At 44.2% G+C, this 22,208-nt stretch overlaps 2 protein-coding genes across 14 annotated transcripts in view; one reads left to right on the top strand and one right to left on the bottom strand.

Annotated features, from left to right (window-relative positions):
* Window positions 1–687: 687 nt before the first annotated feature.
* HAUS8 (HAUS augmin like complex subunit 8) lies at window positions 688–12,141 on the bottom strand. 3 transcript variants are annotated; one of them, XM_065858031.2, is made up of 12 exons: window positions 12,047–12,141; window positions 11,644–11,714; window positions 11,509–11,564; window positions 11,105–11,201; window positions 10,365–10,478; window positions 9,116–9,198; window positions 8,575–8,646; window positions 8,171–8,329; window positions 7,285–7,426; window positions 6,174–6,315; window positions 1,683–5,506; window positions 688–1,244 (listed from the first exon to the last, which is right to left on the bottom strand). In XM_065858031.2, exons 2-11 carry the CDS (start codon window positions 11,711–11,713, stop codon window positions 5,386–5,388), a joined length of 1,056 nt encoding a protein of 351 aa, XP_065714103.1. In that variant the 5' UTR covers window position 11,714; window positions 12,047–12,141; the 3' UTR covers window positions 688–1,244; window positions 1,683–5,385. The 3 variants fall into 3 exon arrangements, with proteins under 3 accessions (XP_065714103.1, XP_065714102.1, XP_071655773.1); XM_065858030.2 differs by lacking the exon at window positions 12,047–12,141 and adding an exon at window positions 11,800–11,935; XM_071799672.1 differs by lacking the exons at window positions 8,575–8,646; window positions 12,047–12,141 and adding an exon at window positions 11,800–11,943.
* The window catches only part of MYO9B (myosin IXB), a 39,461-nt gene continuing 29,384 nt past the window's right edge, over window positions 12,132–22,208 (top strand). For 8 of the 11 annotated variants that reach the window (XM_065858027.2, XM_065858026.2, XM_065858024.2 and 5 more), the window contains exons 1-2: window positions 12,490–12,584; window positions 19,126–20,019. In XM_065858027.2, the coding sequence (XP_065714099.1) occupies window positions 19,183–20,019 (837 nt within the window). In that variant the 5' untranslated portion in view covers window positions 12,490–12,584; window positions 19,126–19,182. Of the gene's footprint in view, window positions 12,230–12,489; window positions 12,585–12,687; window positions 12,709–14,087; window positions 14,219–19,125; window positions 20,020–22,208 lie in introns of those variants that run through there. The other 3 variants (XM_065858021.2, XM_065858020.2, XM_071799664.1) reach the window with 3 other exon arrangements.

The raw sequence follows: 22,208 nt of genomic DNA, 5'->3' as shown, positions 1-22,208 counted from the left end.
ATCTCACCACTCAAAACAATGACTTTGGTAACAGTCCTGCAAAAATCAGGTGTGTTTTGGGTACATTTCACCTTGGAAAAAGCTGCTTTGGTGATGGACTCCAAGGAAGCACCAGGATTCAGCGCTGAATGGAGGGATGCAGCACAGCGCACTTCTCAAGCGCAGCTCCATCATCCTCAGCTGGAATGGTTTTCAGCACAAACCAGCGCATTTCTGCATTTCGGAAATCACAGCTAGAAATTATCATCATGTGGATTACAGCCCTTTTAAATCACAGCTAACTTTTTCAAAAGGAAACATTTTTTCCAAATTGAAGATTTTCTACTTGATATTTACTGACTACAAGAAATATCAGGCAATTACAGTCTCTAAGGACTGCAAACCATCTTCTAATTATGAAAGTATGCGCAATCCTGTAAATAAGGCTAGACTCAGCTTGGTCTGAAAAAAAAGGAGGCTTTAGATATCATTTCAAACTATTTAGTTACTGAAATGGAATTTTCTGTGCCTGCCAAAATGAATCCTATTCAGTGTGATGCAACAGGTGTTGGAATTCCAGCAGCCGCCTGCAACCCACATCTGGTAACCGTTAGGAGTTTAAAGGAAGTTCTGTAAGAACTGCTTATGTATAAAAACTATTCATCAGTCAAATCTATGGGCCATATTCACCCACCCGCTTGCACTGTGCATAGTTCAGATTTTTATTCCGTTTACAAAAAACGTAATTCTGCTTCTCATGAAATGTCAGGAATCTGAGGCGCTTGTCCAGGTTGGAAGCGTGGGGGGACCGGAACGGCCGTGTTGGTGTGTTGGAAAGGTGAGAGAGGGACTGCAGTTTGTAGAGGAAGGCATGAGTACATCTATATTTGTTCTGACTAAATCTAATTTATACCCTGACCGCTTGTACATTCTCATCATCACTCTGCAGAAGAATTCCCCCCCACCAAGAATAAGGTCTTAGTTATTTTTTACATCATTATATTCATGGTAATAAAACCCACACCCATTTCTTCACCTCTCAGTTTTGTTCTCCCTTTGTGTTTCTGTGACAGCCTTTCTGTCAATCAAACACGGATTTCTAACATAGAAACTGCAAGTGCAAAACAAGCGTCCTGCTGCCTTTGCCACACCACTGCAAGCTTACCCGCCGTGAGGAGAGCATCGCTTCCCAGAAACTACAGCCTCGCTCCAGATACAGGTGGTAGAAACAAGACTGATCCTGCCTCCTGGGAACACAAGTATCTCTAGAACAAAATTACAAGGGAAGGATAATTAAAGAGCACCTCCAAAATAATACAATCTGTGTAGCATATAACAACAGGATAATGATATTGAGAATATACTCATTACACAGTTCTGTTAAAAATGCTTATTAATCATCTCTGGAAAAGGAGGCTGACATTCCAGAGTAGTACATTTTAATTCCTGAAATAGCACTAAGAAATCATTCATATGGGCAGATGCTGATTTAGAACAGGGACAGAGCCCCGTGCTTAATCAGAGCGGCTGTCCTTAGGGCTGTCAGTTCTCCACATTTAACAATTGATAGGTCTTGCATATACATTATCACAGAAATATGTTAAAGGGAACCAATCGGAGGCACTTGAGACTGCTCCGCGAGCCTAGTCCTCCACCCCGCGCTTGCTTTACAGACCACACACAAATGCAGTGGAAGAAACAACCTAAAATAATTTCTGTGAGTTGAACAGGAATGCTCACGAAATCACTGGAAATGCTCTTAATTGGTGTGGCTCAGTGGTGCATTTCAGGGCCGTTAGATCCTCTGCCGCTCTGGAACTCTTTTCATGTCCTGGCAATCACAGTCCAGCCAGCAGTTTGTTTATCGTATTCAGTATGAGTTTCCGGATCTCCAACAAAGCGGTATTTACTCCGAGGCAGGGAAGACTGCAGTAATCCAATAAGTTCTCATTAGCCTAAAATGCAGAAACATCTGCTGGGGTCACGAGCTGCGTACTTGCTGTTGATGAGCAAAGAATCAGCTCCGTTCCAAGCGAGTGTGAACAAAGAATTGTGGGGCTGGGGGTGGCGGTGAAGAGACAAACGGGCCTCGATCATCTCCTGGGCTGCGGCTCCGCTCTCGTGCACCATAGGGATGCTCCCTCACCTCGACCCCTGGTGACCCTATCGCTGAGAACACAGGAATTACAGCAAAAAATGCTTTGACTCAGCCCTCCTGCGCTGGTGGTTGTAACAGTCGGGCAACAGCAGCGTAACTGAAGGGAATGTGGTCAGAGCTACTCAAGAAACAGCCGGCTCTGGACAGGGCAATCCGTGCAGAGCAGAACCTTGTTTAAAATGATCTTTGCCAATCATTTTTAGACAACTAAGAATTTTGCAGAGGATGAGTAGTTACATTTCTGTGCTCCCTCCTCTCCACCCAGGCTCTCAGACCTAGCTGCCTCATTTCACAATTGAGTTCAGTTTTTAGAAGAGAAAAAATGCCTTTGCTTCCTCAAAAAAACGTACCTTAGGACACAGTAATGTTAACAATTGGTCAATAAGATATTCTGGACTAAAAGATGAATACATAGGTAGTAAGAATAATGCAAGTTCAGGTAGAACACAACTAAATCTACACTGATACAACTTACAGAAGGAAGAACACAATTATAGGTTAAAAGAAGAGAGGGAGATTGATAACTTGAATAAAAAGCGCCCTTAAGTTGTTTAGAATTCCAGATTCAAAGCGCTGTCGGAAAATAAGCCAAAAATACAAACAAAGTGGTGTCACATCTGTTTAGCTCCCGCTCCAGTGATTCTGCTGTTCTTTGTTGTTGATTTGTTTGTGCAGTGCAGCATCTAATTCTGTGGCTATTGCAAGGTGGAGGAGCGTAAAATCCTTCTGCAAAGAGACCAACTAGAACCACTTACAAAGACCATTCGGAAAAATTCAGATGTAAAAGTCTCAGTTCAAAATAGTTTAAGACTCTTTCCTGGAGGGGCTGAGCTGCTTTATCTATTAATAACACTTGTTCTACCATTTGTACAAAGAATCACACAAGTGTTTAATTGAAGGAAAAGAATGGTCAGAATGCTCAAATCAATGCCTGTGATTCTTCTGGAACAATGAACACACATCCCCAAGCACTTCATTGTTTTGTACACGCAGTTGGCCTTTAGCTCCAGGACTCCCCCTTCCCTGCAGCCTGTGGGACAGACAGCGGCTGCCGCCTGCAGCTGCAGGGCTGAACTGCTGGCCCAACAGATTCCGAGCCTTTCCTCGGGATCGCCGCGAGCAAACCGTCCTCCTCCGCCCTTCCGCAGGGAAGAGAGAGAAGAGCGTTCCACTTCAGCGCAAAATTCATATTGCTGTCTGTTGCTTAAGTAACATTTGGAGATACATATGTACACACGAGTATCTCAGCGGCAGAAAGTCACTCAACTGAAAAGGGTGGGTTTAATTTAAAAAGTATTTCTTAAAACAAAAAAATAGAGGTCTACCACCAAGAAATCCCGGGAAAGACATTCTGACCCCTGTCTGCACAGAGACAAAGTTACCAAGGCACTAGATACTCGATTTTCATTTCATCCCTCTCCCCTCATATTTAAGATGACCTCTTAACTTCTGAAGTCTCAGAGTGACACACTTATTGCGAACAGGTTAAAGGCACGAGGACACACATCCGAGCAGTCATCCAAACCTAGGAAGAATGCTTGTTTGACCAGCAGTTTCATCATATAGGAGCCTTTCTACTGAGATCTCCATCCACCAAAACTAAACGACCACCAGTTTGCAGCCATGACTCCACTGCTTAGCAGAGTTCTCCATCCAGTGGCCAACCTTGTAGGCGCAGCTCATGTTCCTGACCCAAAACATGGTCCTGTGCACAGCACCCGCAACTGGTGGGCTGAACAGCAGCAAGTACAGGTGAACTATGAGGTGCAGTTCACTTAACACGTTTGAGGAAGCAGAAATAACAGATGAATAACATAACTCATTGCCCTCCCACTGGCTCATGGACAAGATGCATAAAAAAAAAAAAAAGAGACCGATATTAGATACAAGGTGGCTCTTAATAGTTTGGTATATATTGACTTCTCATCCAGCATTGCACATCTTACTGATCCAGTTACCATATCTTAATTTACTTCTAATTTTTAATAAAAGGAGCCGAGGATCTAGTTAGACCCTTAGTAATATCAGGAGGAAAGCCTGAATAACTCTTCAAGGAGTACAAGGAAAATGCTCCCAGTATTTTCTGAGCAGGCCAAAAAGCTTTCTAGCCACAAGCCAGAACCGGACCACTGAGCAGACAACGCAAAACAGAGCTTTTGAAAAACCACCACAGAAAGTGGTTCCACAGGTAAAAAACCACAGGATACAGCATGGCTTTCAGAGAGAAATGCATTCCATGTACAAAAACGGAACGCACGTTGGAAAAACCTGCCACATCTGGTACGTATGTTCATAACAGAACACACTCTCAGGCACTTACTCAGTAGTTACGTTGGAGGTTTCTCTCCACATTTACGCTCTTCTGGCCTCAGTATGTGGGTACCAGGAGGTCAGGGCTTGCCAGTGGGACTGGCCAGATCCTCTAAGGCCATCACTTATTGCATATACTGTGTAGTATCAGACCTGTGTAAGCCCAGATGGAAACAAAAGCTTCTGCAGGAGATCAGTGAAGATATTAAAACGTGAAGGGTCTTGATATAACACTGGAAAATAAGTCTTTATTATTAAAGAGAATAAATAAAATCTTTAAAAGAAAGTGTCAGTTTAATACAAAAGCATTTCCGATTTTAATTAATTGTTTCCAAGACCATTAGGCAACAAGTTACCAAAACTTTTCACTTGTTACAAGTGACCAGGCTCCTTCCAATCATCAGCCCTCATTATTTACTCCCCTTGCAGGTTTTCCTCCCAGCAAATCCAGAAATAAGGGACAATTAGAGTTCCTCCAGAAGCTCTTCACTGAGTGACCAGTGATCCTACAGATCGTCCCGATGAGATCGGCACAGGCACAGTCCCACCTACACAATTCCACACCTACGTCGTGATGCGCTGCCCTCTAAGGAACACTACTTTAGAAAGAGATACAGAGCAGTGTGCTTGAAGCCAGTTCCAAGAAAGTAAATTAATAAATTTAAGAATACAGGTGTCCCATTTGCTAAGAACGTTTCCTCTGATTTACCTTTCAGTATTGTCTAGGCAGAAGGTGATGAGAAAGGTGTCACAGTTCATGTTAAAATGTCTCCTTATGGGACAGCACACAGGAGAAAACCGCGTTTCTCACGTTAGTAAGTACAGGCTGCTGGTTTCGTATTCCGGTATAACTGAAAATTTGGACAAGTTCTATGTCCATCCAGGAAGTATGCTGGCATTGATTTAGCACCCACTCGTCAGCAAAACAATACACAAACTCAGTCGAAGTACCAGTGTTTCACAACATCTAGCCCATGTTTCTCTTCGCATATTCTTTGGTTATGCAGAGAAACTTCTTTACTAACTTCAAATGACAGGTTCTGCACTTCTTTGAAGCTCCTGGAACAAAAGAAGCAAGCTAAATCAGTTACTCCGGAGGATAATAACCTCTGCTTAACTCCAAAGGTTCTGCACCTGGACTTTGACATCATTCTCCTACCATGGAGCCATCAAAATAAGTAAAATGTGAATTTTCACAGAATTCCAGAATGGGAATGCAGGAAGGTGGGGGCAAATTTAAGATGCTTTATCTCTTCCTCACGCTCTCAGCAATATTTCATATTCGTTCACACACTACTGAAGGAAAAAAAAAAACTCTTCTGTGCTCCTTGTACCTTCTTAAGCATAATATCTTTGCGTGGTTATTAATTAAGACGTAAATGCTTCCCCGTTAACTTTTCTGTTTCCTGGAGTTCTCCACTCTCCTACATATTTGCACTTCCCCAGGGCTATTCTTGCTCATCGAAACTCTCAGCTAAAGTCTCATGGCACACTGAAGCAGTTCACTTAGAATACACACAAATAACCCCCTCAAATGTCTTTACTTTGACTGTTGGTGGGGTAGGAACAGAAATACAGATGTCTGCTACAAATAGAATAATTTTAGTGCTACTATCCCCTCAATTAATTATCTTCCAATGTACATTCTGGGTATATTCTGGTGAGACTATAGATTTTTCTCTGAATATTCAGCCAACAAATCTTTTCACCTGATTGTTGTAAATACCTTTGAAGCTTTTTATCCAGTTTCTGAGAAACTTCTTTAAGGTCTTCCAGCACACTAAATGTTTCTGCACCATCTCCGGCGCAGCTTGGCATAACTTCTGACACAAGTTCCTGTGTGATGGTTAACTGCTTCCGCACTTCATCTACAATATGAGTTGTTAAAGATATTATTTAAGAATACAGGCAATGGTATCAGTTAATACAAGATCAGTCAATAGCTGGAGTAACAGCAGAAACAGATGGACTAGATGAGGAGAAACTACAGTTTGTTCAGCTTTCACACACTATGAGAAAGCTGTGAAAACCAAATTCTTTTTAGCTCTGAAGACTAACACCAGACCAGGCCATTAAAATTGCTAACCGAGCTCTCATTTAGAGTATGTCAAAGATTTTGACAAGACAGAAATGGAATAATAAAACCAAGTTTAAAACATCAAAAATTCCCTGGCATGTTACATATATTGGTATTGGCACGTATCCCAACATGAAATTTTTCCAGTCACTTCCTTTAGCTGACACAAACGAAAAATATGTACTTATTTCCTTTCAAACCTTCTTACAAGAATTCTAAGTTCTTCAATAAACCTTTTCCATTTGTTTTAAAGTGCTAACAAGATTCTTGTAAATGGTTTAAGAATCTCATTTCTTGCAGACCAGCAGCTCAAAAATGTAACTTTGCGTCCAGACTTCAATACAAAACACAAGTACTAATTTATTAGACATTCTTCAAGACATCACACAATATATTTAAGGTCTAGTTCTACAGGAAATGTGAGCGAGTCTGCCCATGTGACTTCATCCCTCAGACACAGAAACAAGAAGAGATCAAGTATTTCTACAACTCTACAACTTGCTTAACCGTTTGGAACAGGAGAGGAGGAGGAGTACCATGAGTACAAGTAAAAGATATAGAAACTTGTTAAAGAAAGTGTGCATGAAGACTGCCTTAGCAAAAGACATGACTAATATTGCAGCCCAGTGTCTGTACAAGCACTAAGAGCACACGCTGTTCCTCCAGTGGCCACAGATAGATCTGGCAATAACAACGGAAGAACTTCAGCATACCAAAAAACACTTTCTGAAAGTAAATTTAGTGAATCAAACTTTCATACCAAGGTACGTTAGCATATCTCCTTCTATGTGAATATTCTTTATGGGTAATTCATGCCTAGTGGCATCCAGGGAAACCGCAAAGCTTTTATATTGCTCTTTAAACTGCTCACAAACAGGAACAAGGGGAGAAAGTACTTCCATCTGAAAAAGACACAGGATGAACCAACACTTGTTCAAAAGCAGACGTTTTGTTAGTACAGACCTGGCTCAAGACAGAAAAATAATTTATAAAAACCCCAAATGCTTGTCAACACAGGAATGCAAGAATCACAGAATTCCAGAGTGTTAGGGGCTGAAGAGTCCTGGAAAGCTCATCCAGTGCAATCCCCCATGGAGCAGGAACACCCAGCTGAGGTTCCACAGGAAGGGGTCCAGGCGGGTTTGAATGTCTGCAGAGAAGGAGACTCCACAACCCCCCTGGGCAGCCTGGGCCAGGCTCTGCCACCCTCACCAGGAAGAAGTTTCTTCTCCTCTTTCAGTGGAACCGCCTGTGTTCCAGTTTGCACCCATTGCCCCTTGTCCTGTCACTGATTGTCACCGAGAAGAGCCTGGCTCCATCCTCCTGACACTCCCCCTTTCCATATTGATCCCCATGAATGAGGTCATCCCTCAGTTTCCTCTTCTCCAGTTCCAGAGCCCCAGCTCCCCCAGCCTTTCCTCACACGGGAGATGCTCCACTCCACTCACGTACGAGCACATTTCTCTATTTCTATATATGTTACTGTCTAACATATAAAAATGAGACAAAGAACAGAAAAAAATTGTACCCCAGCAACAGAAAACTGTACTGCAGCAGGCCGCAGAAGCAGAGAAACCTCTGGATAAAGGACTGCTTCATAAATGAGCTTGTTTAAATACAGAAGCATAAATTGTAATAAAGCCTACCTGTTTATCCAACGCCTCGTCAAGTTTCTGCTCTCTCTCTGTGAGGAGAATTTCACGCTTTAACTCGCAGAGCTTCTCCTGTTGTCTCTCCTTTTCTTCACACAACATTATTAAGTTTTCTTCTGTTTTCTTCTCCAGCTTGGCAAGATTTTTTTCTGCCTATTACATCCAAAAATATTCACAACTCAATTCATGCTACATTTAAATCATTAACATATTCTGAATAGCTTAATTAAACTGGCACCAAATTCAGTCTGAATTTTCAGAGCAGGTCACAGTTTTACTACCATAAACATATTAAGTCACAAAAATCTAACTTTTATGGATCAGAAAGCATAGAATTAAACAATTCCTCAAAATCAACTTATTCTATCTGAAACACCAAACTCTTGACTGAGTCTCACCTTTAGTCTTAGATAAGTTAAAAGCAGTGTCTGCGATTCCAGCTCTTTCATCAGAGAATCACAATCCTCTCCCTTCAGAACAGAAAAGAATATTTTGGTATCTAAACAATCATTTTTTCAACCTTCAAATAAATAACAAAGTCCAATTCACCCCTGGAATCATCATCAACAGCCTGATGGAAAAAGTCTGGGTTCTTAAACAACACGTTAATTGAATATACTTCCTTGTTCTACCACTTTTTGTAACGTTACCAGCAGAGTTTTGTAACACTGGTAGAGAACCTGAAGTTTCAGTGCTACATTGAATGAAATCTGTAAACGAGGCACTTCAAATTAAGTTGGATGAATGTTAGTTTTCTGGGAAAAAATGCCAGAAAATATACAGGCTGTTTCAAAAAGATGGACCCAGTTTCAAAGCAGTATATTTCACAATGGCAACACGTTACAATTTGTGCGCTGTGGGAGGCATCTGGCAGTAACCATTGGAAATTCTGTGCCCCACACTTTTAAAGTGGGGTGAAATGAAAGCAGTGAGACTCACCTCTTCTTTGGGTTTTCGTTGTGGGCTTGTATTTCTTTTGCAAGCAGATTTTGAAGCAGGAGCCTTTCTGCGGACGCTTTTATCTGCATCACAACAGAAAAGTTACTGCTCTCTTCCACCAAAGCATATAGGCTGGGTCAACATGACATCAGTTTCTTCAAAGGCAAAGATAACTTCAAAATCATTCTGTGTACCAGTAAGGAAGCCTTGTGCTCTCTTTCTGGCTCTGATGCTACTCACAAGAAGTTGTGGATCACATGAGCCTTAAGTAACACTTATAAATAGATGTGAGATAATTTTCAGAAGGGCTGATAATCTGACACCCATCTACTATGGGACCAAAGACCTGAGAGTACTTTGGATGATCGGGTAGTGAGGTGGACTGCGAACTGACTGAAGGGAAGAAGCCAGAGAGTTGTGGTCAATGGGGCAGAGTCCAGTAGAGGCCTGGATCCAGTGCAGTGCCTCAGGGGTCAGTGCTGGGGCCGGTATTATTCAATATATTAATCAATGATTTGGATGAGGGAATAGAGTGACTGTCAGCAAGTTTGCTGGTGACACCAAGCTGGGAGGAGTGGGTGACACTGGAAGCTGTGCTGCGATCAGAGACCTGGACAGGCTGGAGAGCTGGGCAGGGAAAAATGTAATGAAATAGAACAAGGGCAAGTGTAGAGTCTTGAATTTGGGCAGGAACAACCCCAGGTTCCAGTGTAAGTTGGGGAATGACCTATTAGAGAGCAGCGTAGGGGAAAGGGAGCTGGGGGTCCTGGGGACAGCAGGGTGAGCATGAGCCAGCACTGGGCCCTTGTGGCCAGGAAGCCAATGGTACCTGGGGTGGGTTAGAAGGGGGTGGTCAGTAGGTCAGAGAGGTTCTCCTGCCCCTCTGCTCTGCCCTGGGGAGACCACACCTGGAATATTGTGTCCAGTTGTGGCCCCTCGGTTCCAGAAGGACAGGGAACTACTGGAGAGAGTCCAGCGCAGGGCAGCTTTCGAGGTCCCTTCCAATCCCTGACATTCTGGGATTCTGTTCTTTAGTATTTGAACTTAAACAAAAATAATAGTGCACCCAAAAGACACTAAAAATCAAGAGGTTAATTTAAACCCTGAAAGTCTCAATACCTCTGCTTAAAGACATTGAAATAACATTCACCTTATTTAACAAAATCCCTTTGTGAATATAGTAGAATACAAGGGTTACTTACACGTTAAAAGTAATAAAATATGAAATTGAGTATGAGTGTGAGCTTACCGCTAATGGCTGAAATATCAAGGTCTGGTCGACCAGTTTTGTCTTCATCTAATAAAGTGGACTGCAAGTCACCTTTCTCAAAACTACTCTGACTCGATGAGCGAGAGGCAACATCTGTACAAAGAAGTTGTTATTAAACTAAAAGAATGAGGACAGATTCTGCACAAGTTCACAATCATTTATGCTCTCACTAATACGTGGCAATCTTACACAAACTTTTACACACTTATTTCACATACACCGTTTGTATACTCCCTAACTTAACTAGAGATCAAGCAGTTCAGAGCGTTATCCTCTTAAACACTTCACAGTTCAACAACAACCCTCATATATGAAAAGGGAATAATGTTATTTCCCCGGAATTTTCAAGTCAGGGTCTTACCAGAAAATTCTTTCGCAATTATTGTAAAAGAAATAAAAAATGGACTGTTTCGCAGAGAGGGATTTTCAGTCACATACTTCGGGTTTATAAAAAGGATTAAATTAACAAGCAGGGCAATTGCAAGGGCACAGTAACAGAATGTTCAAAGTCTTATGCAGAAAGCAAGAGATTTTCTTATTTTACACTTCTTAATGCCACATCAAGTTTCTTAATGCCCTCTGTATACAGATAATAACTGGCAGTGACCTAAGTAGTACAAAATAGCATCTCTTAATAACATTTTAGAGTCGTTAAGAGTTCCGCAGGTCAGAAATACAAATTCACAAAGGAATAGCTTTTAAATTCTGGTAAAACCTACCAGCAGGCGTTTTACATTCCTGAGGAAGAGCTGATCTTGGTTTAGTTCCAGAAGATGGTTTAACAATGGACTTTGAAAAGGAACTTGCAGAATTATCCTGACAGTCAAGAAACAGAAAAGACTGAACATAAGCGTAATTATGATCAGAAATATAACTTAACTCCAACTCCAATGCTGACAATAAGCAACTACAGTCCAAATGTGTCTTCGGTGCTTTGCAAGTCACCTGAGTACAGTCCCAAGTTTCCATCCCAGTCTGCATCTAGTGATTCACCATAACGCATTCATAATGCCAGTTAAGTCATTCTTTACTTAGTTCTCACGGCCACACACCCGAGCCGCCCTCAGACCGCTTCTGTCCTTCACTGAGCAACCCCTGAGCCCAACAGCGTGGGTCCAAGTACCTTCTCGGCATCTTTCTTATCGTAGTCCAGGTAGCGAGACTTGACGACTCTTCCTCCTACAGAAGGAGCACAGGGAGCTCAGCCGGGCCCGGCCCGTGCTTCCCGCCTCGGGTTCCCCCCTCAGCCCACAACCACCTTTCCGTCTGTTCTTCGACGCTTCTCCGCCCGCCTCCGCAGCACCGCGGTCGTCCGCCAGCGCAGACATCCTGCAAAGGCAAGAGCGGGAGATGACAACGGCCGCGAACGATGAGGGAGGAGGCGGGCGGGGAGTGGCTGCCCTCCCGCTCTTACCCTGCCGCCGCCTCAGCCGCCATCCCGTTCGAACCGCCGTGCGTGCGCAGCCCCGCCCCCGCCCTTCAGGGGAGGGAGCGGCCGCGCGCGCCCCCTAGCGGCGCGGAGGAACGAGAGCAACCCCCTCAGAACGGGCGCCACACGGGCACCGGGCCCCCCCGCGGGCGACGCCTCCCACCCGGGCTGCGCCTGCAGAGCAGGGTTAATCGAGCAATGAGAGCCTGACAACGCCAGCAGCATGACTGACCGCAAGCGCTCTTCTTTCGTTTGGTGGGAGGGAGGTGGCCGATCTCTATGGTGAACCCCACGAAGGCCACGCGAGGGAACTTCTGCCCCGGCGAGCACCAGCAGGACCGCCGCCTCCGCAGCAGGGGCCCTCACAGCGCCGGGAGGCGACGCTCCCAGCTGAGGACCGCACTGCGTTTCCTTGGTGTGTACGAGAATACACCCATTCCTGCTTCTCGCCGCAGGGCCCTGCCTCAGAAAGCACCTGGCTCCCGCCGAGCACCCGCTCCCGAGCCGCTGGGAGCCGCGGGCGTGGGCGAGGCGGCTGGGCCGGGCCGGGCCGGGCCGAGCAGCGGCCGCCACAACCCCGGGCGACGCTTCGCGCCTCCCGCCCCGGCGCGTCGCGCGGTCCCGCCGCGGGGCGTGGCGCATGCGCAGTGCGCGCGCGGCGCTGAATGGGCACCGCCCTGCCTCCCGCTACCCGGAAGTGGCGAGCGGCGCCTCGGCGGGGCCTGTGGCGGGCGGCGGTGCTGGCACCAGCGCTTCACACACCGGCTGAGGTAAAACGGCGGCGAAGCGCGGCCCTGCGCCCCCTGTGGGCACTCTCTTGCCTTTCTTCCTTTCCCCCCCTCTCTCTCCTCCTTCCCAACGGGTGACAGAACTCTGTGGTTGTGCCTCCTCAGAGTGAGTGATTTCACACCCACCCGAGCTCCGGTGTGGTGGGGACCTGTGGGTGGGCGAGCGGGAGCTGGGAGGCTCCACCGCTCCCCTCAGGAGCCCGGGGCCGTTCCTCGGGGCGGTGGTGCGCTGCCCCGGGGCCGCGGTGAGGAGCGGGGTGAAGCCGTGGGGTGTCTGGTTCCCTGCGTGGGCTCGTAACGGGCGGGATGATGGAGGCGTTGCCGCCGACTCGTTTTGCATCTGGAAAGCTGGACGTGCCCTGAGGGAAGGAGCGAACCTCAGCTGCACCTCCCGGCTCCCCAGGGCTCACACAGCGACACCGGGCAGGGCGCGATGTTCGCAACTTCCACCTCCAGCTTTACCAACAGCCTGTAAACTTTTGTGCAAATATCTCAGCATCTTTCGAAAAGCTCGTTCAAGCTCTGTTTTGTTTGTTTCTTTGTTTTATTTTTGGGCGACTCTTTGTATCAGTGCTGCTGTGTTGATTCGTGCTTTCTCACGGGGACCATCGCTACCTAGTACACGCTTCTTGCTGTTTGTATCTTGGTAGTGCTGTGTCTTTTTGCTAAGTTTGCATTTGTGGTCTCTGGAAAGTAAAACTTTTTCAAGCTGTGAACTTCTTTTTGTTACGTGTTTGTAGACTCAGCACAGCAGAGTTCCATCCCCATTTGTGACTATTGTGGCTGTATGGTTGATGTAGATATGTTCAATCCTAATGTGAGATGGCTTATCAATAGAACTTTTAGCCTTGTTTTCTATTACTCTGTAAGTGTTTTAGCAAAATTCTTGCCCAACTTTATTTTCAGGTCCTGTTTGTGAAAAGTGAGAAGTACTTTGGATGCAAATGCATTCAGTTTTCTTTGATTTTGACTTCTGGAAATGGGTGGCAGTGCAGCAAAGGACTGGAGATGATCTCAGGCTTCTGGCAGATGCAATTAGCCTTTCGAAGATGTCATCAGCGCCCTCCGCATTTGTAGTGGTATTTCTGATACATTTGCGTTGTGCTGATGAGCCCCCTTTTTTCTTAATTCACACAAGTTCAACCTGAAGTTTCATAAAAATATTTCTTATCGGTGTAAATGCAGCACTAGACCAATGAGATTTTTTTTTTACTTCCTTTGTTGATAGCTGTGATGTTATTGAGGATAAAATGAAGACTGCGAAAGGTGATAGAATAGCCTCCAAGGTTCTTTTGGCTTATGCTCTTTGCCTCTAACTGTCAGGTTTTTAGCCCTCATTCCTTGTTTTCTCAACAAGGCCACATTTTCATTTCCTCTGAATCACACTCGAGCGCATCTCTCACTCTGACATCACGCTGTTTGTAAGGTAATGACATGGTGTAGAGCTCCAGTGTCGCTGGCAGCCTGATAAGGGATCCTGGGCTGGAGGTGAAACGCTGGGTCTGAGTCACCGAGAGGAAGCCGAGATCTGAGCTCAGGTGCTTTGGGGACGGAGGTTGGGATCACGCTCAGGGGCTGCAGGGGGCAGAGAGAAGCTAGAACTGCCTGTAACAAAGGTAATTGCTTTGATTTTTTTCCTCTATTTCACTGCATTACTTGCATTGCAATCTCACTTCTACTTTGTGAGGCAGTCTGTGGCAGTAACTTCTCTGGCAGGGTTGATTACAAAGAAATATCTTGTGAATTTGCATTCTCTGCTGAGAACTATGCCTTTTGGAGCAGAAAGGGCCAAGAGCTTGTAATTAAATAGAACCAGGGCTCTAAAGTTGTTTAGTCCAGAAGAATTGTTGATGACCAGTAAAATTATTGAAGTGTTACTGGGTTGCTAAGCAATATTCAGGTAATCTACGGATGTCGGGATTACCGGGAAAAAAATTAAAATTAATTAAGCTGAACTAATGGCAACTGAGTGTCCTTCTGACATAAGGTAAGGCAAAGGTTGAGACCTTTGTGTCACCTGTAACACACAGTTAATTGTGGAAATTTTGGGGTGTATCTATAGCCTATTATCTTGCTGGAAATTCCTTGCTTTGGAAACCAAGGGTAAGTAATAGGTGACTATGTTTGAAATTGCTGAATGTTTTCAATTTGGTCAGACAGAGGGGTCTCTCTCGGGGATGGTCATTGGCAACTCTGGTGTTCAAGAATATTAGAGGTCAAGGATTCATGTTTCCACTTTTGTGTTGAAAATGACTTGATGAACAATGGGAGAAGCTTGAGTCTCTCAGTTTGAGGAATGCAGCACTGGAAACGTACATGAAAATATGAAGAACTGGGATATTATAAAGTTCATCCTCAACAATTTTGCTGTAATGGTAGCTTTCCTTTTTTAGCTTCACTATGATTCATGGACTAAATATGTGGCTTCAAATTATGGCCTTATTTAAACTAAACAGATATCCTGCGCTGATTGGGGCAAAGTTCTCTTCTAGAATTTTACTACACTATTATGTGGGCAATGTTGCCTTTAATGTGTATTAAAAAATTAATTGATGTAATGGAGACTTGAAAACACTTAGAAAATACTGTGAGTTTACCACATAAAATTGGAATTTTTGGTTTTCTATTTTTATTAACGTCTGAGCAAAAAGTAGAATTACAAATTTATGATAAATTGCGTAGCCTACTACATTCCCTCTACAAAGGACTGAAGTAGTTACCTGAAGTGTTGCCCTACTTGGTGATTTAAGTGATGAGTATTGGATGATTCTACAAAATTTGTCTGGCACTATTCCAGATTTACTCCTCTTCCATCTCATTTGAAATAGGTCCTGTTAAATTACATTTTACTGGCACAATGAAACCACTGTCACAAGGGTGCAAATCATATATCACTATATCTATCCTTGGAACACTGCAGCTGTTGTCCCGCAGAATTAATGCAGCCTAATGTTCGGGACAAAAGGTTAGAATCAGAAGCTTTGCATGTCTGACTCTTTTGGACTTTTTTTGTCTTACCCAGCTTGCCCAGCTCTGTGTTTGCATCTGTAAAACAGGCCTATGGTGAGAAATGATGCTTTACTGTGTTCTGTAGGTGCTGATGACTGAACTTTGTAAGTTCTAATTGCTGTGAAGATGTATACTTTTGTGTTACAAAAGGCTTGTGCAAAGTAAAACATTTTAAGGAAAACAGGAAAGAGTCTGAATGTGAAGCCTAAAATTAGTTGATGTGCACCTAGTGTCAGCTTCTGCCTCCCACTTATGAAATTCTCTAACACACAGCTTTGTTTTTTTCCCACGTGTTGGAAAGGAGCTGCTTATGAGAAAGGATATTGAAAGAAATTGAGGTAACTTTGCAGAATTTCCATCATCAGAAAGAACCCAAGGGTGGTGGCTGGGCTGCTGTTCTCCTGTTCTCCTTATAATTTGTTCAATGTATGCTCCTTTGCTTTTATGTTCCAATTTGTGGGTTCAAATATTGTTTAGTATGAAGTCAGAGGTATACCAAAGCCTGTCTCTTTTAGAGCGGTATTATCGGCAAAGAAATTTGATGTCCTTTCTAAGAAAATAACAAGTAATTGGAGACCAGGAAGTTTTCCTCAAACCTCTGTAGTGACTAGATATTCTTATTCTGATTCTTGGATAGAAGAATTTAAGCATCATGTTATTTCTTCTTGCACTCATGTAGTGCATTTTCAGGTAGATAAACTGCATGACAAAAGCAGAATTGATTAAAAGGCATTAGCAGTAATTGAGCGCTACCCTACTTTGAATCATTTAATACTGATCTTGAGACTTTAAGAAGAAAAACATTAAATTCTAAAAGTCATTTAAGGGAGAGTATCTATTTTGAGTTGTTGGATGCAAGAGCAGTCTTAAAGCTCCGTGCCATTGACAGCAAGCAAGTAGTGTCTGGATTTCATATCTGGTTAAAATGGGCACTGTTGTGCGGGCTGCCTTTCTGTTTCCTGCTGATGTGACTGTGCACTGAAATAATGTTTCAGCAAGTTCTTTTACTGTAGATTATCTTCCAAATAATTCCTACAGGGTGATGGGTGCCTACTTGAGCTTCCATTGAGTCATATGACTGCACAGTTTAGACATCTGTATGTAGCATAAATACATTAAGGTTGATGTTTGCATGTTACTTTGTCAGAAATCTGTCATCTTCAGGATGAGAGGGCTTTTCCTTTCCAGATTTTCAGTCATACACACCTGAGCAGACGCTACCAGCTATCGCATTGCTGCTTACTGTAACTGGCCTGGGTTTTTCACCGGTAGAGAAGAGGCCGTTTGTGTTCTGGTTTCCTCTTTGGAAAGTCTGCTCTGGGAGTCTTGAGCAACACAGCAGATCTTGGTAGAACACGAGGTGAAGTTAGGAAACGTGTGTTTGCGAAGCCAGAGGTCAGCACCTGGGCTCAGCTCTTCTGCGGGGGCAGAAAGCCAGTGCCATGTTTCTTAGGGTGCTGTTTTGGTGACAGTGCTCCGAGGGGACTTCCTCTATCGTACCAGACTGTGTGTCTGAAACTAATTGCTGAGGGGAGAACAAAAAAGGAAGTTTGCCCTGGCCTGTCTGCCTTGGGCTGGCTGGGGGCTGGAAGGAAGGCGGTCACTGTTCTTTTTGTCTGTGCTCTGGAGTGACCTTCCCCATAAGCAGCAGTCTGCTGTAGGTTCTACTGTACGTTAAAGTGCTCGAGCTTCTATAGGTTACGAGTTCTTTACACTTACATAATTGCTTCAGACTTATTAGCTAGTGGCCAATGATAATTATAGGAAGTGGAGAGGGGACTTTGAGCTCACTGGTCCATCCTTCTGTGTGACCAAGTTCTTGCAATAAGCTCTCCTTAATGAATGAAGGATGAAATTTAGTGGGGAAAAAAACCCCAACCGTTCTTGGAGGGATCATAGTGCTTGACCAGAGATGTGCTGTGGTTCGCCTTGCTGTCTGTGGCTTGCTCAGCCTTCCTTTTGATGAGTAGCCACTAAAAATTATCCCGCTTGCATAACAATGTCTTCTGTAAGCTTGCTATTCAGAGTTCCCTTAAAGCATGGTTCTCTACTTTGAGGTTGTTCATGAGGCAGAACTATGTCATAAGTTTCTGTGAAGTGATTCATTCCTTGCAGTGGAAGTGGCAGCTAAATGCTTCCCACTCTACTGATTTTAATTTGAAATGATTGCTCTCTGTGGCCTTATGCAAGTTCCTGTGCAGTTGCTTAGTGGCAAAAAGCAACTTCACTGGCATTTCTCTGCCTTTTTTTGTTTTATATATTCAGCATGTAACTGTATAATTGGAAGACTTTGTTCTTGAAACAGAAATGGAACTGATATTCTGGGTATGAAGTTCGACAGACTGTTGAAACAAAGAGGGTACTTCATTATCCATCTCCTTTTACTTCTCCTTTACCCAGTGAACTAGAGCAGTGTAAGCAAACCTGGTCCTGGTGATCTGGGTGTACTGAGTCACGGCCGAGAGAATCACTGGCAAAGGCACAGGGTGTTACTGAGTGTAGAGACTTTTAACTTGGCGGTAAGGAGGAGGTTGAGTTCCGTGAGGTCGATGTTAGGTTGAAATTAGATTGCTGGCCTGCATCAGGAATGAAAGGAGGAAAAAACCGTCAGAAGGAATGATTTTTGGAGCCTCTGTGATAGATATAAAGGCTTGCAAATGAAGTGGGTTATTTGGGATCTTGTTAACTGAACTGATAAGTAGTTGCAATAAGATTAATTTTACTTCGTTGCCTAAAATGGAAGATAAAGCATGTTCAAACCTTTCTGTAACAAGGATGTGGTTCACTGCAGTGAAATGAGCAGTCTGTCTGGGTACCTTTTGTGTGTTCAAGAAATCACCGGTGTGCAGGGGTGGAAGGAGGGAGCTGGCAGCAGGATCTGCACGGGGTAAATACTGTACCTGGCTTGTGCCTTTCGTGAAAAGAAGTCAGTGGGGGAGATGAAAAACCGAGTGTGGATCTCGGTGCTGTACCCATCCTCCTCCTTGCAGCTGTGCTCTGCTTCTCCTGCCGCGTTCCTGCCTGCTCTGAACCTGCGCTGCTGATCTCAGTACCGGTCAAACCCCGTTTCCACCTCAAGTCGCTTGTGCAGCTTTAAGGGAGGGTTTATGTGGGAGTCTGAATAAATGTGCAGCCATACAGTGAACCAGGTCAGGGAGATGATCTGGGTTAAAACTAACCTTGGGGAAAGGAGGAGGTTTTAATTTGGGCATTTATCCCAGTTCATTTTGCTTTGTGGCTGGATGAATGCTTGTGTTGCCATAACAGGGAGGAAGGGGTGGCAGGGGAATAGAAGGGAGAGTGAGAAGAGGACAGGTGTTGTGACAGCTATCCACTGCATGAGACGGGCTGAGCAGGCTTAATAATAGCACTAATGTGCATGAATAGTGCATTTGTTCTTTGATAATTTGACTATCTACTTTATTCTCATCCTTCAGAAAACAGTACCATGCCCTAAGACCTCTTGTACGCATTTTTTTTTAACTCCTGACATTTTTATTTCTCTTTTTTTTAGACAATGGGCACTGCATATTAAGCAGAGGTGGAAGACTGAAGCCCATTTGGGGGCAGAATGAGTTTGAAAGATGCTGAAAGTGCAGTTTGCCAGGCAAAGGCAGCCTATAATCTTCATATTTACCCCCAGCTCTCGACAGAAAGTGCTCCCTGCTGCAAAGTGACAGCAACCAAGGACAGCACGGCTTCAGATGTCATCAAGGACGTGATTAATATCTTAAACCTGGATGTCTCGAAACATTATGTGCTGGTGGAGGTGAAAGAAACGGGTGGTGAAGAATGGGTACTTGATGTAAATGATTCTCCTGTTCATAGGGTTCTACTTTGGCCTCGTCGCGCTCAGGATGAGCATCCCCAAAAGGATGGGTACTACTTTCTTTTACAAGAGAGGAACACTGATGGGACCATCAAATATGTCCAGATGCAATTGCTTTCCAAGGAGACAGATGCTCGGCGGTTGGTTGAAAGGGGTTTTCTTCCATGGCATCAGGAGGACTTCGATGACTTGTGCAATCTGCCCAACTTAACGGAGACAACGCTCCTGGAGAATCTCAAATGCCGCTTTCTAAAACACAAAATTTATACTTACGCAGGAAGTATTCTGATTGCAATTAACCCCTTCAAGTTCCTGCCCATTTATAATCCTAAATATGTCAAGATGTATGAGAATCATCAGCTTGGGAAGCTGGAACCTCATATTTTTGCCATTGCTGACGTGGCTTATCACACAATGCTTAAAAAACATGTGAATCAGTGCATAGTTATATCAGGGGAAAGTGGGTCTGGGAAAACTCAAAGCACAAACTTCTTAATTCACTGCCTCACGGCTCTGAGCCAGAAAGGGTACGCAAGTGGTGTGGAGAGAACTATTCTAGGAGCCGGACCAGTTCTGGAGGTAAATTGATGTTGAAATTGCCTTCTCTGAAAATTGTTTCTTGCAAACATCAAACAGCTGCTGTTGAATGCTACTTTGGAGAGTCGCCTACTTGGTTTAGGCTTTAAATATCGCTGGGCTGTGCTGGTGCTTGGCTGTGTTGTCCAACTGCTTCTAATTGATTTTCCTTAATTCATCCTTCCATTCAGTTGACTTCCTGTTGCTTTTAATTTATATTTGACTTAACTTTCCACCACTAAACACTAGCGTTCTGGGACAGAGGTTACCTGTGTTTTCCAGCTGAGAGTTTTGATGGCTTTTCAATCAAACCGTAAGTAAATGTTTTCATAAGAAGAGTGTTCCGCTGAAACATTAACTGCTTAGTGTAACCATGCCTCTGTGTGTGAGCATGTCCTGCAGCATTTTTATGAACTCGCTCTTTGAGGGAGTTATTTCCTTTCTACAATTGTTTGTGAAGAGGTCGACATTGTTAGTTGGGGAGAAAGTGTGAGGTGGTTTCGGCTTTTGATTGCTACAGCATTTCTAACAGAAAGCAAAACTAAACGTGCGGGAAGGGGCACAGCGGATCTTGCTTTAGGTATCAGCAGGACAGACTTGACCTGATCTTTTAGGCTTCAGCCTCTCCTTATTGCTTCCATCTGAAAGAAAAAACGCTGAAAATTTGGATGCATGTGATGGTCACCCGTAGTAAAATCTTCAACAGCAAGGAGCCCAAACACAGCTTTAAATATTTTCAGCTTTAAATATTTTCAAATGTAACAACAGTTTCATTTGGAAAAAAGCAAGCTTTTTAGATAAAATGTGAAAAAGCAATGAAGTTAAACTTTAAAATGTGTTACATTTATAACTGTGATTTGGAAGCTTTTCTGTAAAGAATGAGGAAAAGACGCAAGTTCTTTTTTGCCTTCCTTTCTGCTGCTTGAAAGAAGAAGTAAAATAGTTTGAGGTTTGTTGGTTGCTGGAGTTCAAGTTTGCAGCTCTAAACAGAAAACAGGAAGGGGTCACTGTGGAAAGCGCTGGTTGATCAGCTGATCTCTCTGCCTTTGGTACAATTAACTGTTTCACATCCTTCTTTACCGGCCATGGTACAGCTGTGTCGAACCAGGTAGAGACATAAAACCTGGCGTCGCGGTTTGCTTGGTGGATGAGAAATGCACATAGCTTCAAAATTCAAATTCGTAACTTTGCTGGGGTCACAGGTGGATATTGTGTATGTCTGGGAACGTGGCAGCAGTGGGATAGCAAGCAGAATTGCAGCCCTGGACTTCAGCAGGGCAAACTTTGGCCTTTTCAAGCAATTGCTGGGGGAAATCCCATGGGCAAGGCTGCTCGAAGGTAAAGGGGCCCAAGATGACCGAGGGAGTGGAGCCTCTCCTGTGTGAGGAAAGGCTGAGGGAGCTGGGGCTCTGGAGCTGGAGAAGAGGAGACTGAGGGGGGACTCATTCCTGGGGATCAATATGGAAAGGGGCAGTGTCAGGAGGATGGAGCCAGGCTCTTCTGGGTGACAACCAGTGACAGGACAAGGGGCAATGGGTTCAAACTGGAACACAGGAGGTTCCACTTAAATTTGAGAAGAAACTTGTTCCCAGTGAGGGTGTCAGAGCCTGGCCCAGGCTGCCCAGGGAGGCTGTGGAGTCTCCTTCTCTGCAGACATTCAAACCCGCCTGGACCCCTTCCTGTGGAACCTCAGCTGGGTGTTCCTGCTCCGGGGGGATTGCACTGCATGAGCTTTCCAGGGCCCTCCAACCCCTGACATTCTGGGATCTGTGATAGAGACACTGGTGATTTTTCTGCAGTAAGATTCGCTGTCATAAGTACTACAACTTTGTCAGACTTCTACTGAGCATTTCGTAATTCATTTCATGAGAAAACAGTCATGCTAGCTGGAAATACAATGTCTGATTGAAAGCTTAGCTTGCAAACCCGCCAGAAGGATTCTAACATGGCTGTTAGAGCACATATTGTCTAAAATGTGAGGCTTTTTCTGAAAATCTGAGACAATTCTCACTTTCCTGCTCTGAGGGTGTCTGTCAGTCACAAACTGATTCGTTTGGCTGACACTGAACTTTCCACGTTTCCTGATATGCATGGATGCTCTTGTGCAATTCCAGTCACTAAGCGTGATTTTGAAAAACCAAATAAAGTCTGCTCTTGGGGAGGAATGCACGAAAAGTTGACTCTGCTTTGTG

This window comes from Patagioenas fasciata, chromosome 27 (assembly GCF_037038585.1).
Source record: "Patagioenas fasciata isolate bPatFas1 chromosome 27, bPatFas1.hap1, whole genome shotgun sequence".
NCBI classification, from domain to species: domain Eukaryota; kingdom Metazoa; phylum Chordata; class Aves; order Columbiformes; family Columbidae; genus Patagioenas; species Patagioenas fasciata.
Note: the sequence above shows the minus strand (reverse complement) of the source record. Positions and strands in the feature narration are given on the sequence as shown.